Raw genomic sequence first — 27,006 nt, forward strand, 5'->3', positions numbered from 1 at the left:
AATTAGGGTTCTTTGATTTTGGAAAAGCATTAATGGAGAATCACAACATGAGCAACCGATGCTCTGATACCACATGTAAGTTTAAAACATGAATGAACGTAAATTGAACACATACAATAATGTTCACATAGATCTTATCATATCATGATTCTCACACAATCATATAATCAAGAAGGAATAGACACTTACCTTGATCCATGAGTGATCCTAATTGAGCAGTTACTTCATGATGGTTAACAGTGAGACAACTACTATTTGCAGAGACAGAACCCTATAACCTTTAGTACCCAATCTCCATCAGATGTAGGTTTTCATTAGGTATATCATCAAATATATATTTCTCATGTTAACCAATGGGCCCTTTATTCTATTATTATTATTATTAAATCATATTTGGGCCCAAAGCCCAAACTCTAAGTCATGTGAGTCACTTTATAGAAATTAATTTACGTAATTTCTTACAAACCAAACTTAAATAATTTTCAACCTTTTCAAAAACTCCTAAGAGTAAAACAACCGGTTGATTCGACAAAACAACAAGTTGTTTTTCACTTAGTTTGAAAAACACTTTATTTTAAAAAGTATTTAAAACACATTAGCTTTAGATTCAACAAAGGAGTGAATTACATATAAAACTACCCAGATCCCTCCCAAAACACAGCAGCAACACAGTCTTGCATCAAGCACAAAAGATTTGGATTCTTCAAAGCACAATTTGAATTCTTCAAAGCACTTGATCACTCTTGATCAACAAAGTCATCATTAGTCAATACTCTCAAAATACATAGAAAATCTTTTTCAAAAGAACGAGGAAACTCTCCAACACACAATAATTGTTTTGAAACAATGCAAACAGAAGAGAATTAACGAATTTAGTGCTAATTGTTGAAGCAACTACAAACCAAATTTTTATAAAGACTTTAGCTGTTGTACGACCAACACGGTACAAGTTATAGGATCTATATAATCAAATTGGTATACTCGTCCACACAAAAGTTTAATGATGACTTACAAAGTAGAGTTCAACACACAATGCGGGTTGTTGAGTCAGGATCCCTTCAGGAACCCCCTCCCCACCCATTGGCAAAACATTCCATTGAGAACTTTAAAATTGAAGTCCAATTTTAGAGGCAAGGTGCAAAGGTACGAATGCGACATTAAAATATAACTAGCAACAACTACATGCAAATCACAAACATGACTTTATCTCACAAAAGAAATTCCATAAATATAACTAACAACAATACTTCAAATCATTCCAACACCCCTTTAACTCTAATTTAATTTTATACAACTCACTCATAAAAGAAATTTGAACTCACTTTATACATATGTGTTGAACACATTTTTTCATAAATAAGTCTTTGGAAGATTTAGCATAGACAGGTGGTAATAATGTTTGAAGTTTTGAGGGTTGAGTTGGTTGCTATGAATCTGATGAAGTGGCCACCCCACATAATCAATAACAACATTTTAATTCAATTCAACCTTCTAAGCACATGGTCAATGATATAGACACATAAACACGCTGTTAAAATCAAACCAATTTTAAAAAATAATGTAAAATTCTTTGAAAACAAATCCAATACGACAACTCTTTTTTTTAATTTGTTGAATTTATTTTTTCCTACTTTGAATTTGGAATTAAAAATAAAAAAAGTCAAATAAAATTGCTTATTGTATTTATATATAAGGTTAACTGACTTACATAAATATGCTTTTGAAAGTTATTGATTGTATTTTACTTATTATATATTTATATGTATTAAAGCAAAATAACAAATTTGTATGATAAAAATAAGGGAAAGTTAAAATTATAAATATGACAAAAATCATACAAAAAGTATTTATATGTTTATTTACTAATTTTTTATTATAAAATATTTTAAAATATTATTTGGTAAAAATCGAAAAATCAAACTAAATCAAATAGTAGAACACTGATTCAGTTTCATTTAGATTTTATATTAATGTAAATAAAACGTAACTAAACCATGTTTAAATTTTATGTTTATTTTTTGAATGATTATTTAATGAAAGATAGAAAAAAAAAACTCTTATATATGTAGAGATAGAAAAAGCTTAATTTTATTATTTTCAGCTCAGTTTTTTTTTCATTTATTAAAGGAAATGTTAAAATATTGTTGTAAAAACATGAAACGTTTGTAAATGAAATATTAATTTTTATATAATGTTTATTATTTTAAAGAACTTAATAGATGTTAATAGATGTTAAAATAGTGCTTAATTAAAAAAAAAATAGTATCACGTAAATACCAAAATTTCGGTATTTATTTGTCTCTATATATGTCTCAATTTGTTTCATTTATAACTATATTAATTGCAACATGCATTCAATCTGCTACTTAAAAATAACAAAAATGTTCATCCTAAATGATGAAAATAACCTTATATAACAGGAAGGTGTAAATTCAGAACCTTTTAGCCGGAAATATTCTGATTTCAATTTCTGAAGCACATTTTTGAATTTCAGAAATTTTCATCCGGAATACATTTTAAATTTTGTGTTTCAGATTTTTTTGTTCGGAATGTTTTCTTTTATTTTTGAATTATATTTACTATTGCGAATTTTTAAATCCGGAAGAAGAGTAATTTTGAAAATTTAAAAAAATGATAGGCTGGAGGTTAAAATTGATATGTTGCAGGAAGAAATTGCCTAGACCCGAATACTCTAATCTAATATTAGGCATATATGGTAGCAAATGGCCCAACAAAACAGAAACAAATGGTCCTTTTTTTTTACTTATTCACAGTTTCTCTGTACATTTTTATAGGGTGGTTAAAAGATCAAATTTTATCTTTGTGATGACTTCTCTTATCTGTGTTGTCTCATAGATGGATTTAAGAAAGAAAGTGTTTTAGATTATACAATTTGAAAGATATTTTTTTATAAGAAAAATGATCGGTATAGTTGATGTAAATGTTGACTTTACACTCTTTTTCGTCTTTTTGATGCAACTCATTATGTGTTTTTCAACATTCCTTAACTTCATTGTAATAAGATACTTATATATTTACGCCATTTTTGCAAAGGTCATATTTCCCATTAACGTTTACAAATCATGAAATACACTTATTCTTGCTTGTATAGTGATTAAAAATTTACTTGTAATACATGTCATCATACTGAATAAAGGAAGTTTCTTTTTCCTTTAAGTAATTCTCATGTTATTGCTCATTTTGAACTTTTGCATATAAAGATATAAAATCCTTGTTATACCACTACCATGCGCAACCATAAATATGTCTTAAGCCTTATAACACACATGTTATATTTCGATTGTCCTTATGATTCAAAGGTAGAAACACATCCTCACAATTCATTTTGTTACAAAAGTGGAAAAGTAATCTAAAATACATATATTAAAACCATCCAAATTGATAGTGGAATATAGAACTTGTCATGCATGTTTATTTTTTTCCAAGGAATCATTCATCAAACAACATGCATTAAAACTCCTTAACATGACATTGTTGAACATCAACATCAACATCTTCTCAATGCCAGGGCATTACTTTTTTAATCTCATCTTCCATTAAATATTTGGTGTTTTTCACTCCACCAACATGCAACATATCTTATTAATTGCATCCCAACTCCTTTTTTACATAATTCTTCACCTTTTGAAATGCTTTATCAACATGTTTATCACATTTTTAATTTACAGGTGTTTGGTTGTGTATGTCATACGAGCACTGTCACTACACAATGGAAGAAGCTCAATCCCCAAACTCACCTCATATGTCTTTTTGGGTTTTACACCACACACGAAAGGTTACTTACTTTACAACTTACATTCACGTGAACTTACTATTTCTTGAAATGTAATTTTCTATTAGGATGATTTTTCTTATGTTCATAATCCACCTCTTATGACTTCTCCACAACCTTCTTTCATATCCCGACTTCCTTCACATATTTGAATGAACCTTATTCTTTTGAGTCCCTTCCTTTACAAAACATTTCTCATAATAATTTTATTCTTGACATGTCCCTTCCTTCGCCTGGTTCTCAAGTTTCTCAATCCTTTATTTTTAAATGATCCACTTGTTCTTGTCAGCCTCCTTCTTATCTTAAATATTACCACAATGCATTTACATTAACTAGGATCATTCCTGCAAGTATTTGTTATCCTCTTGAACATTTTCTTTTGTATATTCATCTATCTCCTTCTTTTCATAACTACGTGTTGTTTATCTCTTATATGTATGAGCCTAAGTCATATGTTGAAGCTTCTAAGTTTGATTGTTGACTTAAGTTTATGCATGTTGAAATTAATGCTCTAGAAGCGAATAACACTTAGATTCTCGCTGATTTATCTCCTCATAAAGTTTCAATAAGATATCATTGAATTTTTATAATAAAACATATTGCTAATGGTACCACATAATGTTATAAACCTCGTTTGGTTGCTAAGAGATACACTTAGATGAAAAGGCTTGCTTTTCTTGACACTTTCTCTCTTGTAGAAAAGTTGACTACTATTTATTTTCTTCTACATCTTACAACCATTCATAAATGGCATTTCAAATAACATGATGTCAATAATGCTTTATTGCATGGTTACCTTCATGAAGAAGTTTATATGCAACTGATAAATGTCTAATTTCAGTAATATTTCATTTTAAAATATAGACACTTATAAGGATTTATTGCTAATTTACATATAAAATAATCCCTAAGTTATACCTTTCTACATTTTTATGAGCTTTATTTGAATAAGAGAACTCAAATTTGGTGTTAACTGCAGATTTTTAGGGAGGATTGAAGATTTAAAGTAAAGGAGAATAATTTGAGCTAAAAAGAGAAAGTTGGAAGGTCCCAAGATGGAAAAAGATGCAGAGAAAGATTGAGCATTTTTTTTTATGTTTTATCACTTAGCCCATTAGCGCAACACATGAAGCCACCTAACCCTAGAAAGTTAGGATAAATAGGGGGCTAGAGGTTCAACCCTAGTGTGCCAGATTGAGGGAAAACACCATAGAGTAAATTGTAACCCAATTGGGAGAATGGAAGGTGCTAGAAGTATGCGTGTCTAATTCTACCCTTTGGGATTGAGAGTAATCTACTCAAATTCTTATGTATTGAGGTGATATCTTATATATTAATATTCAGTTCTTGATTGATTATTGGTATTGTTGTTTTACTTTTAACTTTCCGTGACAAATTGAGAATCTTAAATCTGTCCGAGAGGTATTTTTAGGGTTTGTACCTAAACAACAATGCTTAACATATTTGAGTGTTAGGGATAGACTTGAAATGTTAATTGTCATTAACGTCTGAATGTGATTCTAAGTTGTTTTTATAAATATGCGAGGGATCGATATTTAGGAAACATTTTTAAGGATTTTATATGCGAGGGATCGATATAAATGAATTTTCTATGGGCATCAATTTCAATCAAAGAACTTAATATTAACATGCTAATTAAAATACATGAGAGTGAGATAGATGAAACCCAATCCCTATTTTTCCAATTGAAGCAACTAGTTCTTTGTTTGATTTCTTATTGATAGTGCCAACATAATCAATTCAAAACTCTTTTTCTTGTTTTGTGTTATATTTAGCGATTATTGTACTCGATAATTCATTGTTCCTTGTGGGATCGATATCCGTCCTTAGGAACAATTATTACTTCTGACAAACTCGGTGCACTTGCCGTAAAAAGTCATCAGCAACCTTCTCCTAGCTTATGTTTCTAAATCTGGTCAAGTGTCATTTATGGCTTAAACAAGCTATTCGAAAATGGTACATGCAACTCTCTTCTTTCTATTATCCAATTGTTACCATTACTCAACATTATATCATTCTCTATTTCTCAAGCTTTTTGCATCTCATTCCACAACCCTTCTTGTTTATGATGACATCATCCTAACTAGTGATGACCTTGCTAAGATATCTCTTATTACCTCTTGTCTTGATTCTACATTTAAGAAAAAGGATCTTGGAAATCTTAAAATTTTCCTTGGCCATGAGGTATCTTGAGATAAATCAAACATCCATTTATGTCAAACAAAGTATACTTTGGATTTACTTTTTGGTAATTGTATGCTTGCTTTCAGCCCCATTTCTACTTCGATTGACTAAAACATTTGTATTTATTATGCTTTGAGTGATGTACTTGAAGGTGCAATTGACTCCATAAGGGGGGTTAATTGAGCCTGAACTCAATTCTCAAAATACAAAACAAACAAATGTAGTGTCTAAAAGAGTATAAAGTAGATACAAATTTATACTAGTTCACCCAACAATTAGGGATACATTCATACCCGTTAAGCAACTCGCTTAAGAGTCTTTAACTAAATGCATTTTAACATATCTTCGGGTACACTGAGTTTTAACACCTTTACAAGAATGAATATTCAACACCTATCTAGACACACAAGTTTTAACACCTCCAAGAACGAGTATTTTACACCTCTCCAGGTACACAGGTTTTAACACCTCTCCAATAATGAGAATTCTACACCTTTCAGGTACACAAGTTTTAACACGTTTCCAAGAAAGAGTATTCTACACCTCTCCAGGTACATGAGTTTTAACACCTCTCCATGAATGAATATTGTACACCTTCCATGAATGAATATTATACACCTTTCCATGAATGAATATTCTACACCTCTCCAGGTAAACAATTTTAATATCCCCTAGGTCAATACCTCTTTCAAAAAATGAGAAAAACACTATCGACAGAGAGAGCAATGCCAACTCATTGGGTATACTTCATAGAGTATAGGATTTACAAGGTTTAGCACACAACCCAACTCACTAGGTGCTTCTACGAAGCAAGTATAATATGTACAAACTCTAACATAAACTTGTATATTTTTTTTGAATCATTATTCTGTGTGTTTCTTCTTTGCCTTATTAGTCATTATATAGTCTTCAGAATGTGACCGTTGAAGCTTCATGTATTATATTTCTTCAAGTATTCGTTAGACGCTCAAAATGGTAATTCTTGCTTTGATTGATTCTTTCGCATCTTGAACGTGTGAGGAAATTCAAATTGTTTCTATTTATTCCTCATATATGATTATTGTAGCTTTAATCTTCTTAACTCAATCTGCTTATGAAATTTGCCATGTTGTTCCTTCTCCAATGCAGTAAATGCTCGAATAGGAAACATTTGCTTTGATGCAATATACACGTCTCCAACATATATTTGCACTTTCAAATTCTTTATGTATTTATATAAATTTTGAACGTTAAGGCTTGATACTTCTATATTTGACTTTGCTCAATTCTCAAGTTTCTCTTTCATTGTTTTCATGATAGATGCTCGAAATGGAAACCTTATATTCTGAAAGATTTGTCATGACTTGAATGTTTGTTGAGTCTTGAAGTCTTTCTTTGATTGTAAATATTTAATCATTAAAGCTTGAATCTTCCTTGAATTCTGACTTTGTGAAACTCATACTCTAGCATCTCCATTTTATCATTAGATGCTCTATAAGGTAACTTCAACTTTGACAATATCTTACAGGTCTTGACCAATTAATGTCACACGGTTTTGGACTTTAAACTCTTTCCACGTTAAGAGATATTTGAACGTTGAAGCTTTTGAATCCATTTAACTTGAGTAATTGTTCAAATATGCACACTTATTCTTCCTTCATGTAGTAAATTCTTTATAGGGAAACTTTAGCTCTGGTGCAATCTTCATGTCTTAAACATACATTTGAACTACCAACTTGTTTATCCATTCGTAGAAATCTTAACATTGAGCCTTTATCATCTATGTACTTGAGTATTTCTTTGTTGTACTATTCATATTCTTTTTCGTATTAGATGCTCAATTTGGAATGTTTGGATATGAGCCTTTAATGTGTCATATAACTTTTTTGTGCTTTTGAATCTTCCTTCACTTTGTATTTCTTTGTTCGCAACAACTTGATATGACTTTGATCTTCATTTGCGCGAATCTCGTTTCCCAACTTCATCTCTTTCCTATTAGACACTCAACTAGGAAATTTTGACTTTTAGCTTTATAGGGTCTTTATGTACCTCTGATAATTTATGGAAACAATATAAGTACCAGTGAACAAAATAATCATCATAATAAAGCATGAGTATTACTAAAATAATATCTTTCATTATTTTTTAATTATCCAATCCTTATATTTTAGGATTTTACAATGTAAATGCCTTTTCAAATAGTTTCCAAGTTAATACAAGATTTGAACATTGAAGTATAATCAAATTTTAACTTGATATATTTTCGCAAAATATATTTTGAAAAACTATTTAATATGGGAAATATTCGTGCTCCATTTTTTGAAAACTTTCTAGTAATACATTTTTCATTTGAAGATTTTCCATTACAATTTTAAACTTAATATTTAAGGCATAGTTGTATTCGAAATAGTTTATAATCAATATAGAAAATGTATTTCATCCAACATTAAAGCATATAATATTTCAGATTTTCAATGTGATCCATTTTATGTTTTAAAATACGAAAGCTTTCCAAAATCATTTATTCATAAATCTTATTTGAAAACTATATTTTATATGAATTAAGAATATCAAATAAGTTTTGAAAATATTAACACAATGATAGAAAGTGTTCTATGAATGCAAGAGTTAAGTATAAACACTCCCTAATATAGTAAACCGTCTGACGAGTAGAAGATGAGGTGATCGTTTATCATGTTCAAGCTTCAATGACTGTCTAGTGTGTCCATAAGCAATTTCTTGATAAGCTTTGTTTGTGCTTTTGGAGTCATATGCATTGTTGTGTCCTTTGGACGCATCTTATTAGACCATCTGGAACGTTCCAATACTATGAGATTGTCTAGCATATTTCTTCATAGTTGGACTCTCTAGCTAGTCAACTTTTCCACTTTGATTGTTCTCTTTACAAGATATAAACACTCATAGATTCTGAGACTAAGACTAAGTCATTTTCTATTGTGACTTTATTAGATTGTCTAATGTATCTTTTCATTGTGAGATTGTCTAGTGAGTCTTGCTCATCTTTCTAATTGGAGATCGTCTGATGTTGAGATAAAGATAAGATCATTTGATAAGATTATCTAGAGTTAATTCTTCAAAGACCGTTTGATGAGATCTTCTATTATGACCTAATGCTAAAGGATCGTCTAATGAGATTATTTGACAAGTTTAAATAAGTTAGAATGCCTAATGGGTCTTTAAATAAATTTGCACACTTAGTAGCTTCATTAGACATCTTAACACATTTTATAGTGTTTATTATCATCAAAAGACTTTTTTTATGTTGTGAGACATTTTGATGGGTGATAGATCGTCTAATGACTTAACAATACTCTCTTATCAGTCTATATATTGACAACTGATTGACAAACTTATATACTTAACACTTATCTTTATATCACATATATTGTTCAACATTTGAGTCAGTTTGCTTCATGCCCAACTTTATATCAGCATCAAACAACTTTTTTATGTTATTTGCTATTTGAAAGATATGCCTGAGTTTGTCATTTTTCTCGCTACTGATAATATTCTCCAACTTAAGGCCTTCATTAACTTGATTGGGCATGTTGCATTGATTCTCGTTGCTCTATTACTGACTTTTTGATTTATCTCAATTATTCTTTAATTTCATTGAATTTTAAGAAGCAATTTTCTGTTTCTAGGAGTTCTTCAGAGGTAGATGTCATGCCCGCTTCAATTGTTGATGTTTCTATTTGAAGATTTTTGTATTCTGTTTATTCGTCCATTTTTGTTATATTGTGATCATCAATATGCATTAATAATTACTTCTAATTAGATCTTTCATAAAAGAACTAAGCATATCAAGATTGATTGTCACATTATTAAGAACAAAGTTAATATTGGTTTGCTCAAGCTTGTGTTCATCTCTTCTTCATTAGAACTTGCCAATAATTTTATAAAGGCCTTATCTCCTATTGTGTTGTAAACTATTTGTTCCAAGTGGGAATATTTAATATTCATTATGAAAATATTTAATATTCATTCCCTACTTGAGGGAGTTCTCAGTTATAATGATAACTTTCTTTTAGTTTTGTTATTAGTTTGTTATGTGTTTTTAGAATATTTTTCAATTGCACGTATAACTTTTCCTTTTCTCATTTTATATATTTTCATCTCTTAATACTAAGATGAGAAGCCAGAAGCCTTTTTAATGTTTTTTTTTTGTTTTTTTAGTTTCTTCCATTGCATTTCTCTGATAATTTTTTTTCTTATAATAATTGTACTGGACAAGAGTGCTAGAATGCTCGGGATCTCGATCTAGGCATGTGGATATGGTCAGCTCGACTTTGAGCCCAAAGGCGGGTCATGAGTTTGGCCAAGTTTTGTTGATAAGCCCGATGAAGAATAATTAAAATAATAAGTTTGGTCATATATTAATATAAAGCTCTTAATTAAATATATATGTCGATATGTGTTAAATTGTTAGAATAAAATATATGTGAATATACATAGAGTTGTTTGTTAAATAGAATATATGTGCATAAGGTTGTTAATTGAATATATGACGATATTAATTAAATGGTGATCACCCGAGAATAAGGGTGCACGAGATTCTCTTATGCAAGTTAGCACCATGAGTAAAGGTGCCCGTAGGCAAAATATTATTTTTGTTGAGATTATATTCTCCTAATAGAAAGTTGTTAAAGAGATAGTTATAAAAAAGAGCTTGAGGTACGTTGTTTCTAAATACTAGACTGAAACTGAATACTTATCTTATTTTGTATGCTCTCACTGACTTGATCGTCAGAGTGTGATCAACAGGTAGAGCCCCTCTGTCCCAATGGAGCCGTGTGTTCCAGTGCAACGATAAGACGCATAACATAATCTAGAGGAGATAGGTTAGAAGCGAAGCTTTCCACCATAATCAACCGGTGAGAATAATAATATTTAAAAATAATGTGTTGTGGTATGACAAATAATTTCACATTGCTTAGAAGTTGAAGTAAAAAACAATTTAAATACACATTTTCTTTTAAGTTTTCAAAACCGTCTTTAAAAGTAAAACCGTGATGAAACTTTAAATTTTAAAAGGATACCTCTTATGTAGAGATTGAACCTAATAACATACTTAAAATCGAAACAACAAAATCATCTACCGTAATAAAAAAAAAAGTTTACAAACCTTCATTCTCCTTATTACAACTTTTTACAATTTCAAAATAAAAATATAAACACATTTTTTTTTATCTTTATCATTATGACACATATTACATTACTCAATAAAAAATTATAATTAAAATGTTTTCTAAAGCATCTGTCTGTAATATATTGGATAGAAAACTTTTCTACAATTTCAGTGAATTGTTATTTTTTAATTTACTTTTTTTCCTGACTCTTCCGAATATTTTAACCAAAAAACCTTAAACAAATAACATAATAGGGAGACGACCACGAACACGAACACGAACTCAAACCGTTTAAGCTTTCCGAGTTTTGACCTACAACACTCGAATCCTCTCTTGTGTTGTAGCCGCCTCGTGACCAGCAATGGCGGAAACTACTGCCGACAAATCTCAATCTCTCGCCGAGGTATTCTTCCTACATCTGTCTTCAATCTCTTTCCCCTTTCAATTCCGCTTCCAGAATATTCCTTTTCATTGGAGTTCCTCTAATCTTATTATCCATCGAAATTTCAAATCAGACCTAGATTTTGTATCTCACAATCTGGATTTCCTTCAACTCTGGATCAGGTTTCAGCTGCGAATATTTTTGGTAGAACAGTGTTTTTTAAAGTGCTTTCTAGTGTATGTTATTAAAAATTGAAAATGGTGCTGAACTTAATCCCTTACATTTTGTAACTGTTATATCTAATGATAATTGTAAGCCTGATCTATATCATGGACACTGAGTTAAGTCTCTATGTTGGCCGAATAACGTTATTCCTGTGTCTGTTGTTTTAGGTTTTGGTAGGATTGGTGTTATATTGGAATAATTGAGGTTTAAAATGTTGATTTATGTATTGGATTTTTTAAAATGAGTTTGGAAGGATTCGTTTTTTGTTTGGATGATAATGTAAAATCACTTTAGGACTGTTATTATAGATATGCTCAGTGGGTAGCCTACATACTGAATCAGTTTTGTCAATGTAAAAGGAGCAGATTTCAATTCTATCAAAATTAATTCTACTCAGAATGATTTTGAATAAAAAAAAGAAGCCCAAACAGAAGTACTGTTGGAATGAGTTTTATATGCTGCAATTGGGATTTTGAATCAACCAAGTTGTCATTAATCTTGCATTCCATTTTACTTCAATTTTCCTTTTATTTTGTATGGCTTATATAATTATAATGACAAAATTAATTGACACGAGATAACATAACGTTGGGGGTTTTGCACGTTATTTGTATGTATGTATGCTTACTCCTTTAGCATATGACTAAATAATGAAATTACCAGCATTATTTGTTGTTGGATAAATCATTTATGTGAATTCCATGTCATTTATTTGTATGTATGTATGCTTACTCCTTTAGCATATGACTAAATAATGAAATTACCAGCATTATTTGTTGTTGGATAAATCATTTATGTGAATTCCATGTCATGAATTTTTGAACTTCCGTAGAATTGCCGAGGTAAGATGTGATGCTAGCTTCTAACTTTCCCGTTTGGTAGACATGATCTTTTCCCTCAATTTCCTCAGCTCAATTTACATTTTTTTATGCCTCGAATCTGCATTCTTTTACACTCTGAAGGTTGAATTTTTGTTTTCATAGTGTTAGATAAGGCAGTGACGTGTTTTATTGACTTGCAGCAATATCATGTGAGTGACAAGCAGGAGAAAGCAGCTGTAGTTGAAAAGCCTGTTGAAGTCAAAGAAGTTGAAATCCCAAAGGAGGCTGCTTCTGTGGAAGCTGTTGTTGAGAAAATTGTGGAAGAAAAAACTCCTGTTGCCCCTGCAATTGCTCAGGAGAGTAGTGAAGTAAGCCCTCCTCCTGCTGAAGAAACCACTGAAGAGCAAAGTAGTGGAAATGTTGAAGATAACTCTGGCAATGAAGATGCCGCTGAAGAGACCCCTGAAATCAAGGTGACATTTACTTGAATCACTTTTATAGAATTAGTACATGAGTTCATGATAAGCAAGGTTGGCACTCCTTCCTCCAATTTTTCATATTTGTGCTATTATTTTCCAGCTTGAAACTGCTCCAGCAGATTTCCGTTTTCCAACTACAAATCAAACCAGGCATTGCTTTACCCGATACATTGAATATCATCGGTGAGTTATATGTCGTTGGCTTTTATTTCTGCTGAGCTCGTTGTTCACATTTCTCAAACACTGTTACTTTCTTTAATATTTCTACTGAGCTCATTGTTCACATTTCTCAAACACTGTTACTTTATTTTAATATACCAAACTCGTGTGCAGATGTGTAGCTGCAAAGGGTGAAGATGCATCAGAATGTGACAAGTTTGCTAAGTATTATCGTTCTCTTTGCCCTGGTGAATGGGTATGTATTTTACCATTGAACATTGTTGATTATCTGTTAAGTGCTAGGGTCTTTTTGTCCAATGAGATTTATTTCCTGACATTTCCTTTCGAGAACATGAAATTCCTATCTGTTTATGGTCTTATTGTATTCTTTTGCATGGAAATGGAATTACATTCTTGCTAGTAATATAATTTTTTATAAAGAATTTCGTCTAGTATTCTACAATTTAGCATTCCTTTTGTTTTCTATGCACTTCTCAAGATGTTTGACTAAATGCTAAATTGAAAAAAGTATTGAAAGATGGACAGACATTGATATCTATGAAAAATGACTAAAATAACAACTTTAGTTATTAAATATGTAAGGATGCTTTATGGAGGAAAACTACCTTGTTTTTGTGTATAAAGAGATCAGAGGGAGTTCTTAAGTTGTGGTTAATGTTCCTGTATATTGATAGGTGCAAGATACTTTGGCCCCTCAGTTTTAATTTTTAGATGTTAAATTAATTTGTGTCTTCTCATCTCATCTCTATGCCAACTTTAATACGTTATTATTCCTCAATCCCTTTAACTCTTGTGGCTTCTTAATCATTTCAGTTCATTGTGAGAACTTGGAGATGTACAATGTTCCTTCTCAATAAACCATGCCCCCAATTACCTGATATTGTACTTCATATGAAGATCTTCATTTTTTTTAAATGATTAGAATCAATTTTGTTGTTTACCATGATTAGCCCCTCCTTGAATAGAAAAGCCACACTTGATTGACTTGTAAAGCAATAACAAGAGAATGAATAGCATCAGAGATGAGTGTGCCTCGGATGAGTGGAAATCGTTGACAAGATAAGAGAGAATGAATTCCTATCATGTTGCTAGGGTTTGATGACCCATTTGTCAGCTAAAAACACGACCCAATCTGACCCAAAATCAAATCCCAACACCGGTGTTGCATGACCCTTTTGTTTCGCTAGGGTTCCCATACTTTTGTAAATAAAAAACAAAGGAGACTCAACGGTGTACACACCCCTTGATGTTGACGCTGTTTCTACGACTGCTGTCGAACAACCATCACTTCCGTTACCATCGAAGTATTCACTTGCTAATACTTGCTAGCTTCACTGTTGTTGGCATCGCAAACCATCATCGCTGGTGTTGTCTTTTGCATTGCCAGTGCTCGCTCTCTGTTCCAGTCGCTCTACTCTTCCGTTCTATCTTTGGTTCTTATGCTGTTCTGCTCACCCTGTCTTTCCTTCGAATTCGACTGAGAAAAAATCGTTTAGTTGTGAATTAGATCTTACTACTTAAGACTAGTTATTTTTATCTATCTATATTATTTTTAATGCATGCACACGTTTATGATTATTATTTTCCGTGTACTCGTTTATATCCTCTCTAGTTTGACAACCTTGATGCCAGGAACATTTGCTTACGTTTGACTATTCTCAGGTTAAGATATAAAATAATTTAAATTAAAATGTAAGCTACATGTGTAGAAGACAACTTCTGATGTTCCCATTCACATTATTTTCCATTTCTTTTTTTTACTAATGGCTTTCTTAGACATTTCACAAAAAAATGTTTATTAGTTTATTTTTTTTCCTGCTAGTACTAATCTTGAAATTGTGGATGTGTGCTAACAGCCTGTTTTCGTAACTTTGTCTATGCATCAGATTGACAGATGGAATGAACAAAGGGAGAATGGAACATTCCCAGGTCGGCTGTAGGTGGTGCATATTTGAAGTGGCTGCTCAATTCGTTGTGCAGTATTATATTTGAAATGTTTAGACATAAGCTCCCATACATTTGGGGAATTAATAAGAAATTTTGGATGTATGTTTGAACTAAGCGTGAGTTATACTATTTTCAGGAAGCGCTTTGGAGAAATGTCCTGAGATCAATTTTACAATTTTAACTGGATTATCAGTACTATAGTCTTCTATAAGTTTCATCCCCTTCTATAGAAAAAGAAACCTTTAATTTGACATATTTCTCACTTAGTTATAACAATCATGTGAGAAAAATATATTTAACTGAGAAAAAAAGGTAGAAAAACGAGTGAGGTATAATTTGCCCAATAAAACAATAAAAATGAGGTTTTGCACTATAAAAGAGAATTAGATGGGGTAAAGTAGGAGAGAGAATTGTTTTCACATTTTATTTGTTAATTTCTCTTTACTCTTATAAGAAAATTATACTTTTTTTATTCTCTTCACTCATCTTTCTTCTTTCTATTTTCTCTTAAAATTGCATTTTGAATATTAAACTAGATCGGTCTATTTAGCTAATAAATTGATATAGTGGTATGGTTATCAAATTTTGTTTCTTTTAAGCTCAATAGTTTTATATAATTTAAGAGTCAATGTTAAAGATAATTTAAATACACATTCTTTAATCTTTTAAGATTATTTTTTAGGATACAATTGTAATGAAGTGTTGATCTCTAAAACGAATAACACTTTGTATGTCGTGATTGATCAAAACAATGTTATCTCAACATACTTGAAGTTGGAACATTCATGTTTTATGTGTGGATGGAAAAGTGGTTTCTAAGATGAACATTTTTTTCTTAGCCTTCGACTGAAGGGTTTGTTTTGATATGCCTATTAGTCCTACATTACTTAGGGGTTGAGGTTAAGGATAATTTAAATACACCTCCTTCCCTTAATCATTTGAAGTCCTTTTTAAGGACAAAATTGTAAGAAAGTTTTGAGCTCCAAAATGGACAAAACTTCAAATGCAGTGATCAATCATAATGATACTATCTCAACGGATATGAGGTCATAATATTGACTCGGTGAGATCTTTGTCTCTCTAGTCTCTTCCTTACGGGATACTTATGCATTAATTAGGGATGGCATGCAGGACCGACCATGCGGATCGACCCGTAGCCGTAGTCTGCTAGCAAAAAGTGCGGGGCGGACTCAATAGTTCAATTTGAATACATTCAAAATATAGAAAGAGAAACATGTCAATAATGTTTTTTCAAATTGGACTAAACTAGTTGAACCATCATTTCTTTCTTCCTGATTATTGTGGAAGTAAGATCATATTTTATTTTGTACGATAACCCCATTTATTTTATACGATGACTATATTGGTTGAACCATTAATTTTAATTATATGTTTATTCTATATTTTTTGACAAAATCTTAATTTGCATATTGGATTGGAATGGATAAGGAATGTAGTAACATGCGTCCAATGTTATTGAAGGGAAAAAATATTGATGTTTGTTAATTGACTATGTTTAATGTAGTGGTGTAGTTTTTTTATGTTTGGGTATGTTTTGAAATGGAAGAATATTTATGTTTGATGTTTTATCTTAATTGAATTATTGGTGTTTGACTGTTTGAAATGAAGTAAAGAATATTGATGTTTGATGTTTTATATCAATAGCAAATATAAGTTCATTTTTTTATTCAATTTACATTCAATTTTTTTATAATTATTAAATTTTATTTTTTACTTTTTTAGTAGCAATGCAAACAAATATTTTGATTGAATTCTTTTATATTCATTTTTTCAGTAACAAATATTTTTATTGAATTTCTTAAAAAAAAATTTGTACGCCCGCAGGCCTGCGGATTAACCCTTATGCGGGACAGACTAAATGTAGGGTGGGTTAACCCGCATTTCCATCCCTATCATTAATGACCCTAATCATGATGATCCAATGGTTGTTACTGCCATCACTGCCGACTAGCGAGTAAGAAAGATCCTTATCGAATAAGGAAGATCGACAGATGTTCTTTACTGATCCACTTTTCAGAAGCTCGATATTCTCACGTCCCTCTTCAAGTTCTACCCATTGTTAGGATTTTTAGGGGAAGGAGTGCATACAAGGGTGTATATCGATTTGTTGACGACGTTCGATACTAGTACATTGTACTAAACATTGGCATTTCAATATATTTTAGTTGAAGCGAACACCTCATACAACATACTTATTGGTTGTTGGACACTCAACCAACTTGGTTTTGTCATCTCTATGGTCATGAAGTTCCCAGCTAAGAATGGCTCAATTATCACGATGAAAGTCGATCCCAAAGTTGCTCGGGAATACTATGCCTAGAGTTTGAAAGTAGCACCTTACTTGGTCAAAACTCCTTCCTCTAATGTCACCACAGAAGACTAATCACATGTTGCTATTACCTTAAGAGCATGACACCACTCATTGAAGAGATGGATCCACAAAAAGGGAACTTAGCATCTAATGGGGACGACCCATATCGAATTATCAATTCTCTCCAAAATGGAGCTTACAAATTAGGAGTTGATTGACAATTTTACCTTTAACATATAATGTCACTCACCTCAAGATGTATTATAGTTAGATTTGTACTTTTTATTTTTTTTAACAAGAAACTATTTTTTCTTAGTTTAGATTTTATTCCTAAGGAGGTTTTGTTGGGCATGGTTTAATGAGGGACGTTCTTAAATAAATTTAATAAATTATTAGTTCTAAACCTCATATGACAGAAGACAATCACGTCGAATCAAAGAAATCTGATTAAAATGTTCAGGAGTGAATACAAATAGTCGGGTCAAAGTAACTCGGTTTGGAAATTTACATGACTTTTTCCGTGGGCTTTAATCTTTCTCATCCAACCAAGTTTATAAACTTAGAAAATATTTATAAGGACTAAAGTAGGCAAGTAGGCAATGGAATTCAACACTTACTCAGACTCTAATGCAACATGGTTATTGATCCTGCCGGCAACTCGACCGATCGGATCAGTTATGTTTAAAGTTCATCTGTTCATTCTTTATTTATTTACACAAACAATCATTCCTTTACAAATTTGTTGACATTATGTTAGCTGACAATAATCTTCAGAAAATCCATGTGTTAAAACTCATTTTCGTAACTCCTTTAATATCAAAGACCTTGGTACTCTTTGCTATTTCTTGGGATTTGAAATAAGTTGTTCACCTTCTGGTATTGTTCTCAATTAATGAAAATATTGTCTAGATCTTTTTTCTGATAGTGGTTTAATGGCTTGCAAATCTGCCACTTCTTCCATGGAACCATCCTGTCCTCACTTTGAAAGTGAATGTTCATTGTTTTTGTTATACCTTACTCATACTAGGCCTGATATCAACTGTGTGGTTCATAAGCTTAGTTCGTTTGTTTCAATGAGAACCTCATATGACAACAGTTATTCGTGTATTACGATATTTGAAAGGATGTCCTACTCTTAGTCTATTTTTTCCCTGTAATAATCAAAGTTTTTTTTGATTCTGATTGAAAAACTTGCATTGATTTTAAAAGGTATATCACTGATTATTATGTGTTTATGGAAAACTCGTTCATTTCATGAAAGTCTAAAAAGAAATCTACCGTGTCTAGATCTTATTCAAAGACAAAATACAAAGCACTAGCTTCACTTGTTTATGAACTTCAGGGGTTACAATATTTGTGTCATGATTTGTATACTAATCTTTCTGAATTTTTTGTCGCCTATTCCGACAATAAATATATTATATACATAACAAAGAATCTCACGTTTCATGAGAGGATAAAGCACATTGAAATCAATTATCATTTCGTTTGGACTAAACTTCAAAACGACCTTATTCATTTGATTCTTGTTCTAATCAAGTAGTTGATATGTTGATCAAACCTCTGCATCTTCGGTTATTTTGTGAAAAATTATCTAAGCTAAACATGAAAGATATACATGCTTCAACTTGTGAGGCGCTATTAGATAATAAATCTTATCTCATAGTTTTTTAGTTGTAACTGCTATACTGGATCAGTTATAACTACTATTTTTTTTTTATGTTCTTTATAATTAGAATACTTAATAATTTGAATAGGTATGTAACAATTATATCATTAATAAAATATATCTCTTTTCTTTTTGCATTTTTCTCCTATTTACTATTCCTTTTTCTAAATAAGATATATAAAACTAATAATAATATAAACAAAATAAGTACAAATTTTTGTAATTTTGTTAGTTTTATCTAAACTCATGGTTCATACAATAATTACACACATATTTAATTTTTAATAATTATTATATATTAATTTAATTCATACGTAACAATTACTAAAATTTAAAAAACATACTCAATCACCTTACCCGTTAATAATTTAAACAAAACTAATATATTATTGTGAAATATTCATTGACTTTATCGATACTTATAAAATAGTACTTTTATTAAGTGTTAAAAATTATAATACTTATTTTAATATTTTTTATACATTTTTAATTATTATTATTATTATTACTAGCGGGAACACAGGCACGTCATGTGTATCCGCATTTTTTATTTCTTTAGTATTTTTTTTATTTTTCAAAAACAATTTTTCTTAATAACATTAAAATGAGAAGTTAAAGAGTAATGGAGAGAGAAGTCAGTGCCTGTGTATCCGCATTTTTTATTTCTTTAGTATTTTTTTTATTTTTCAAAAACAATTTTTCTTAATAACATTAAAATGAGAAGTTAAAGAGTAGTGAAGAGAGAAAGTGGGAAGTAGGTACCTATTTAGGAGAGAGAAAGTGGAAAGTAGGATATGTGTAGTGGAGAATCAGTTTAAATCAGTAAAGTAACGTATCAAATCTCCACTCTCTCCACTCTCTCCACTCTCTCCACTCTCTCCCCTCTCCAGTTAAATAATAACAAATAAAATAAATTAAAAAATTATTTTATTAATTTTTGAAATTATAAAATGTCCAAATAACCAAAATAAATTAATACAATAAATTATTAAGTAAGGATAAAATGGAAAAAAATTAAGAGCAGTTAAGAGGGGAATAAGAAATGACACAATGACCATAATACAATAATAAAATTAAATATTAATATAAGGATAAAATAGGAAAAAAAAATTAAGAGCAGTTAAGAGGGGAATCCCTTTTATATATAGGTATAGATTTATCAGGCTTGATGAAAACCAATTTCGGAGCCATTGAAAATATCTTTGTTAATGAACACGGTTAAGGCTAGTTCATGGCTCAATTTTTTTACTATAAAGATAATCATTCTATATTTGCGATATATTTTGATAAGTTTCTTTACAGAACTTTAAAACATAAAGATAAAAATTACTTTCTAACTATAAATAAAAATAAAAAACATATTCAACACAGTTTTCATAGTTCCATTTGAGATTAGACTTAAGAAAATACAATAAAGTTATCTATTTCCTAACCCAGAGACTGGAGAAAAGGTAAACAGAATACAAGAATATATGTTCTGATAAGGTTAACATTTATATAGGGATAAAATGATAAAACTAAGATTAGTATATTTGCAGTTTAATTCAATTTTGAACATGAAAACCCAAAAGCAAGCCAAATCATTTTTTTTTAATTTCATTTTTTTCGTTAACAGTTTTTTTTTTCCTTTCAATCTTTGGTTTTTCTAATCAATTTAGTGGTTTGGAACGATTTGATCGAGTATTGAACACTTCTCTGACTACATGTGCATGAATAATTTAGATGGAAGCTCAAAGTTTCCAGTAACAAGAGAATAGAAAAGCAAGTCAAAACTTGAAGTTAAAGGTTTGTCCTTGGGAAAAAGACTACATGGTACTATTATATGTTTCACAATTTGAGTTTGGTAATGTCGATCTTTGGGGGAGGATACGTATATGCCTCATAGTTGATTTGTTGGCCCAAGGTACTAAGTTTTGTGAAAGTCGTTATCAAATCAACCTGAAAAGAAAAGAAAAAGTAAAGAAACCAAAGAAAACAAGTGTTCTTTAAGCCAAATAAAAGAGCTTCAAGAACTTCATTGCTGTTCGTGTATGTAGCTTATTCATAGATGAACTCACCTCATAATCTGTCCGAGAGACCGTTTCACGGCTCCTTTGGTATTTCTGAACCCATGGAGCAACATCAGGATCACTCGCCAACAAAGTTTCTGTTGCACTCTGATCAGGACCCAAGAACGCAGATAAAACAGCCAGCTGATCAAACACAAAAGGAAGTTAATTAGTGATATCAACTTCAACTTTATGGTATGTGGAGCATTATTTATGGCTTTTCATGATTATTTTTCTCAATTTATTTTTACCCTCTGGTCTACATTTTGACACTCCAAAGTCTGCTGCAGTGTTGAATGGAAAAACATAATAAAGAGGTAAACACATAACGGATCCATGAGGTGTTCAATAAAAGGTGGGAACAAGCAAGAAGTTCTAACTTGCAAGGATAACTAGACAAAATTTGAAAATGACTATAGCTAGTGCAAGCTGAAGGCATTGAGAATGGCAAAAGGAAACTGGCAAATTTGTTAGTTAGTGTACAAACATTTGCACTAGCAGCATATAAGCAAAGATCACAATCTCTCCTCTGTGCACATGCATCTTTGATTGTATGTCTTTTTACATTTCAAGTTAGCAAAAAGAGCAATGAAATAAGTGAATTACCTGGCGAGGACCAAATCCGAGGGCAGAAAACTTGTCTTTCATTTCCTGCACACTTGCCTTCTCCCATACTGGAACTCTCCCCTCTGGATCCGGGTCTTGAGCATCAGCCCTACCAAATTGCCTATCAAACAAACCCCACTGTTCCACAATAAAAATTGCACGCATTTGCCAATAAGTAATGATTTAATAAAGCATATCATTGAACAAATCTAAACTTGTGGATTGTCACCTTAAAGATACTATTAAGCGTATAATAATTGGTTTATGAGTAAAGAATATGCAAACCTGCCCACTTGATCCGTATGCATTGTATAGGATACTCCCTTTCTCCACATTTCCACCACATTTGCTAATGGCAGCAGCTAAAAATGTAGCCTTGACAGCACTTTGTGCTGTAAATAATTAAGTCAATAAAGTCAGGGGAATTAGAAATATCTCCACTACTTCTACGACCAGAATCACAGATAACTTTAAATGAAATGGTCATTTTTAACAGACACAAAATATACAAGTGAAACAAGTATTGTTAATGGCTATTAAGCGTCAGCTAGGTGATGATAAAAAGTATAACCTGCATAATTGATCAGATCTGCATAGGAAATGGGTCCACCTTTGGAATATGAGTCTATTTCCTTTTTTGCTTCCTCTAATAAATTCAAGGCAGCAGAAAGCCCAGCATTTTCTGGTCTACTTATTTCTGAGCTTCAGGTAGAATTAGAAAAATAAAGATGAGAAAAAGTTGTGATTATTAGTGAGTAGAATTAAGTCAAAATTTCTGATGCATACAAATTGAGGTAACCAAAAATTGCCAGTGAAACGAGACATCTAAGATACAATACTAATAAACAAGAAAGCACAGCTTCCAAAATTTTATAAAAGTCACCTTCTAAGAAGAGAGACAGAGAGAAACCTAAAAAAAGTAGGGAGTAATGGATGCAGTAATAAGATAACGATCAGTGCACCTTGGTAGACAAACCATTCTATAAAAAGAATTAAAGAATCTACCTACGGTTATTTGTTAACATCATTATTCAGGGGTAGTTTGGTTTAAGAAATTTCTATTTCCACTTTATTTGCATTTTTCAGAAGTTTGTATAGAAATAAATCAGTGAAGATAACTTTTCTTGTTTTTATTTTCATTTTCTGTTTTCACTTTTTCCCATAGGAACTCCAGAAAAAAGAAAACAAAGTAAAAACCTAAATTGAGAACAGAAAATATTTTGTCAAACCAAACAGACCTTTAGGTTCTATTAGTTACAGGGAATAGTCTCGTGAATGTTAAACCCAAAAAGAAGTACCTGAACCGTATAGAGCCATTTGGACCACCTGATTTTGTTGCCTACAAACTTAAGCATACGCCAATCAATACTCATTTTAAATGATAGAAAACAAGTGCATATTAATATAGACTTGTGTGTTTTTCTCACCTTATCATAAGTCACAGCATCATTTATAGCCAGTGTCAGTAAGGATGGAATAATATCAGGATTTCCCTGAAAAGCAGTCCTATGTTAGATTATACGTATATCCACCATATAAGGAGTTCCATTTTCTGGACAAAACTAAATGCACCTTAGAAGTTTGCTGAATGTATAGCCTACAAACAGGAAATTTTTTACAATTAAATGTAAGTCAGAATATTATACCTTTATGGCATTAAAAAGTGTTTCCTTAACTTGAGCTGTAAAAGTAGAAAGAACTCAGCTAAGAGAGATCAGTTGAGATTGACATTACTAATATTCATATGAACATCCCTAAAGGATCTTACACTGAAATTCAGAACGCTGTCTCCGCTGTATCAAATCAGCTGCATTAGCCATTCCAACAAGTGATCCAGAGCTTCCAAAAATTTCCTAAAAACCGATACAACTGACCGAAACTCATCATCACATCAATCTTATGCACTAACATAACAACAGATATTATAGTGTATTGCAGTAAGCGTCTATATCTGTGAATAATGTTGGGAAGATAACAAAAGTAACAAAGGAAGTGAAAACCAAATCAATTCATTCCTATATAAATAATAGTAGGCTCTAGAAAAATATCAAGTGAAAAACAATAATAATAGGCAAAACAATGGGATGCACCAAACTAAAAGAGAGATACTAGCAGACACCAAAACTTTTAGCATGAGAAAACCTCAATATGAAGGAAAAAACCATGGGATCTCTAGTAAAAATTCCACTAATAATAATTAATGGGCACACCGCAAGTACTCTGGGAACCTCCAAAGATCAACAGAAAAATTTCTCTTCACCAACAAGGTGGATAACAACACAAAAAAATCCCAATAACTATCTAGGTAGACAATAGAGAGGACCAAATACATGGGATAATTGGTATACAACATCTTCTCTAAGCTAGCTTTTCTACACAGATTTGTACAGGAAACAAAGGAGAATGGCTAAGAGGTCTGAAGAGAATAACCTGCTAGCACTCTTGGATATTTTTCCATTCTATTACGTATCAGTTGGGGCTAGGGAGATTGATTTGAGAGTGACCTCAAGACTCAAGGTAAAGAGTTATGGTGCAAAGGCCAACGACAACTAAGTTATTTTAGATAGTGGAAAAACCTCACATGGGGACTATAGCATCCATGTTAGAGATTGAACTTGTATAAAAATCCTAGTGCATGCACCTTCTTCCATTTCTCTCATTTTTGGTTTGATTGGTTGTTCTTGTTTGTTATTTGTCAAAATTTTCATTTTCATTTTCTGACATCAGGAGGTATCTCATTGCAAATATGAGCTACTTGCAATACATCAGTCTTACCTTTATCATTGGTGTTTTGCTCTCTGTTAAACATCTTAGGTATATATATCAGCTACCTAAATGACATCTAAATCTTACTAATTTGTTACTAAGTGACTCGTTCTCCACATGAGTTAAAGCTATCTTATATTTAACTATTATTACCCTTATAGTTACACAATGGGTATGGATATTTGGTATGGGTAAAATGTTGTTTATTTATCTTTAAGCCATTACAAGCCATAGATGTTGGGGCAAATTAAATAAAGTTTGTCCAACCCTGAGTCATTTTAGGTAATGTTGTTGCTGTAACCTTAAGCCCATCATCATCAACCAAAGAAAACTTTACAGATCTTCAAATATGGAAAAAGAAAAAACCCAGAGAACAAAATGCAGATATCATGATTTAGACCAAAGTTAACACTTGCAAGCATAACGCAATTCAAATGAATCCAATTATTGTTAGTTCAAGACAAATATCCTTGTTAATTGAAGTAAAATACTTTATATTTTAAAACGTGCACTAAATAGATTCCTACTTGCGTCATTGTCAAATAATGATTCTATTTTTACGAGTGAAGCATATTCATTCATCACATGGAAATGGTAGATCTTTTAAAAGTAAATAAACAAAATTGAAAAAAGAAATAGAGAACACCTGAATTTCTCAAAAAGCCTGCAGTAAAATGGTTCTTACCAAACCAAGGGTTGCCCCAACGCATTTAAGAACTTCTCTCCTTCTCCAATGGAACGGTTCTTCAGCAGCAACATCGCTTATGGTCTTATTACAACAAATGGAAACCTAAGAACACATTGAACACGAGCAAACAACGGTTATAACTGATTTACAATAAGTAAGAAACAGTTGAAGTTAAAAAAAATTGAGCTTTTCTTTGTCATCTTAGTGCAAAATTTGAAACCCATTTCTCATAATTCATGAACAATGCTACCTAACAGCATCCATGAACTTGAGAAACCAATCATTGCAACTGCATTGTGTGTTTAGAGACACTGGTAGAGCAAAGAGCAAACTTACTGAACGAGGCTGGTATCTGGTGGAGGGTGGTGTATCATTAGCAGCGATTGAAAGCAGAGAAGGGCAAGTTGAGAGGAAGGAGACACCCATTGCTGCAACCACAACTATCTTGTTTGGTGTCTCTAGAGAGAGATGCAAAACCAGAAAAATGGAAGATTTGAAGTTATGTGGAGTGTAGAAGGTCACACGTGATATGCGTTATCCAGAGAAATCTGCACCCTATCTCGTATGTGACCCAATCCTTAAATTTTGATCCTGCAAAACAGGATATTTTTTAATAAGATGAAACCAATTTAGTATAATCAAATTTTAAATAAAATATTCGTAAATATATCTCTTGACCAAACTATGGAGTAAAATATAAAAACTACATTACATTCACACTTTTATTTCTACACTTTCATTTTATTTCTAAGAAAAAAATAATAGAGATTAACTTCAAATACAATCGATAAAAAAAGTAAACGAGAATAGATTTAAAAAAGTTCATAAACTGATTTTAATCAAATTTTAAGTCTATTTATTTATTCAACCGAATAATTTAATTTATATTTTGAATTGAAAAGAATTAATTCATTTATTGTATTTAAATATAATATTGTATATTTAAATTATTGATTAATTAATAAAGAATTTAATTATATTATATTTACAATACATTTAAATTTACTAGAATATGACATCGAATTTATATTATTTTTTTAATAATAAAATTATGTAATTTATTTATAAATTTGAGATAAATTTTAAATTAGGAATATAACGATATTATAAAAAATCAGAATATATATATATATGTTTGATAAATTTTATATATAAAATATTTAATAACTTTTAAAAAATTGCAAAAATATAATTGAATAAAGACAGAAAATAAATCTAAATCAAATGCTTAAATGTTAGTTTATTTTGGTTTAAATTTATCTTAAATCAAAATTATATAACATTGATTATTATGTTTAGTTTAAATAGCTTTTTAATAATAAAAAACCGAGTGAAATCAAATCGTGGCTCAATTTCCTATCTAGCACCATTTACACTTTTATTTCCCTATCTAACACTCTTTTGTTTTTATTTCCCTATCTAGCACCCTTTTGTTTTTATTTTCCTATCTAGCACCCTTTTTTTTTATTTCCCTATCTAGCACCATTTCAAAAATAAATAAAAAATAAAAAATTAATTTTTTTTTGCTAATTTTAATTTTGAATATATTAAAAAAAAAGTATTTTTAATGTTTAAAATGTTAGAAATATAATTAATGAATAAAGAAATGAGTTTTTACAAAATAAAAATAAAAAAGTAATAAATTAAAAATGTTTAGTTTAATTTTTTTGTAAGAATGAAGAAAATAAAAAATTAAACTCTACAACAACATAAAAGTTGAATTTATAAACATAAAT

At 30.9% G+C, this 27,006-nt stretch overlaps 2 protein-coding genes across 3 annotated transcripts; one reads left to right on the forward strand and one right to left on the reverse strand.

Annotated features, from left to right (window-relative positions):
* Positions 1 to 11,345: 11,345 nt before the first annotated feature.
* On the forward strand, positions 11,346 to 15,356 carry LOC137826835 (cytochrome c oxidase subunit 6b-1-like). Its single transcript, XM_068632982.1, has 5 exons — positions 11,346 to 11,530; positions 12,756 to 13,028; positions 13,135 to 13,217; positions 13,368 to 13,449; positions 15,101 to 15,356. Exons 1-5 carry the CDS (start codon positions 11,489 to 11,491, stop codon positions 15,152 to 15,154), a joined length of 534 nt encoding a protein of 177 aa, XP_068489083.1. The 5' UTR covers positions 11,346 to 11,488; the 3' UTR covers positions 15,155 to 15,356.
* Positions 15,357 to 20,916: 5,560 nt separating this feature from the next.
* On the reverse strand, positions 20,917 to 25,863 carry LOC137824059 (thylakoid lumenal 29 kDa protein, chloroplastic). Of its 2 annotated transcripts, none has more exons than XM_068629491.1 (11): positions 25,607 to 25,863; positions 25,268 to 25,372; positions 23,585 to 23,669; positions 23,463 to 23,497; positions 23,244 to 23,309; positions 23,115 to 23,155; positions 22,388 to 22,518; positions 22,102 to 22,208; positions 21,817 to 21,954; positions 21,220 to 21,354; positions 20,917 to 21,100 (listed from the first exon to the last, which is right to left on the reverse strand). In XM_068629491.1, the coding sequence occupies exons 1-11, from the start codon at positions 25,694 to 25,696 to the stop codon at positions 20,990 to 20,992; spliced, it is 1,044 nt and encodes a 347-aa protein (XP_068485592.1). In that variant the 5' UTR covers positions 25,697 to 25,863; the 3' UTR covers positions 20,917 to 20,989. The 2 variants fall into 2 exon arrangements, with proteins under 2 accessions (XP_068485592.1, XP_068485593.1); XM_068629492.1 differs by having other exon boundaries at positions 23,585 to 23,685; positions 25,607 to 25,827.
* Between the last annotated feature and the right edge of the window lie 1,143 nt (positions 25,864 to 27,006).

This window comes from Phaseolus vulgaris, chromosome 8, assembly GCF_000499845.2.
Source record: "Phaseolus vulgaris cultivar G19833 chromosome 8, P. vulgaris v2.0, whole genome shotgun sequence".
Lineage (NCBI taxonomy): Eukaryota > Viridiplantae > Streptophyta > Magnoliopsida > Fabales > Fabaceae > Phaseolus > Phaseolus vulgaris.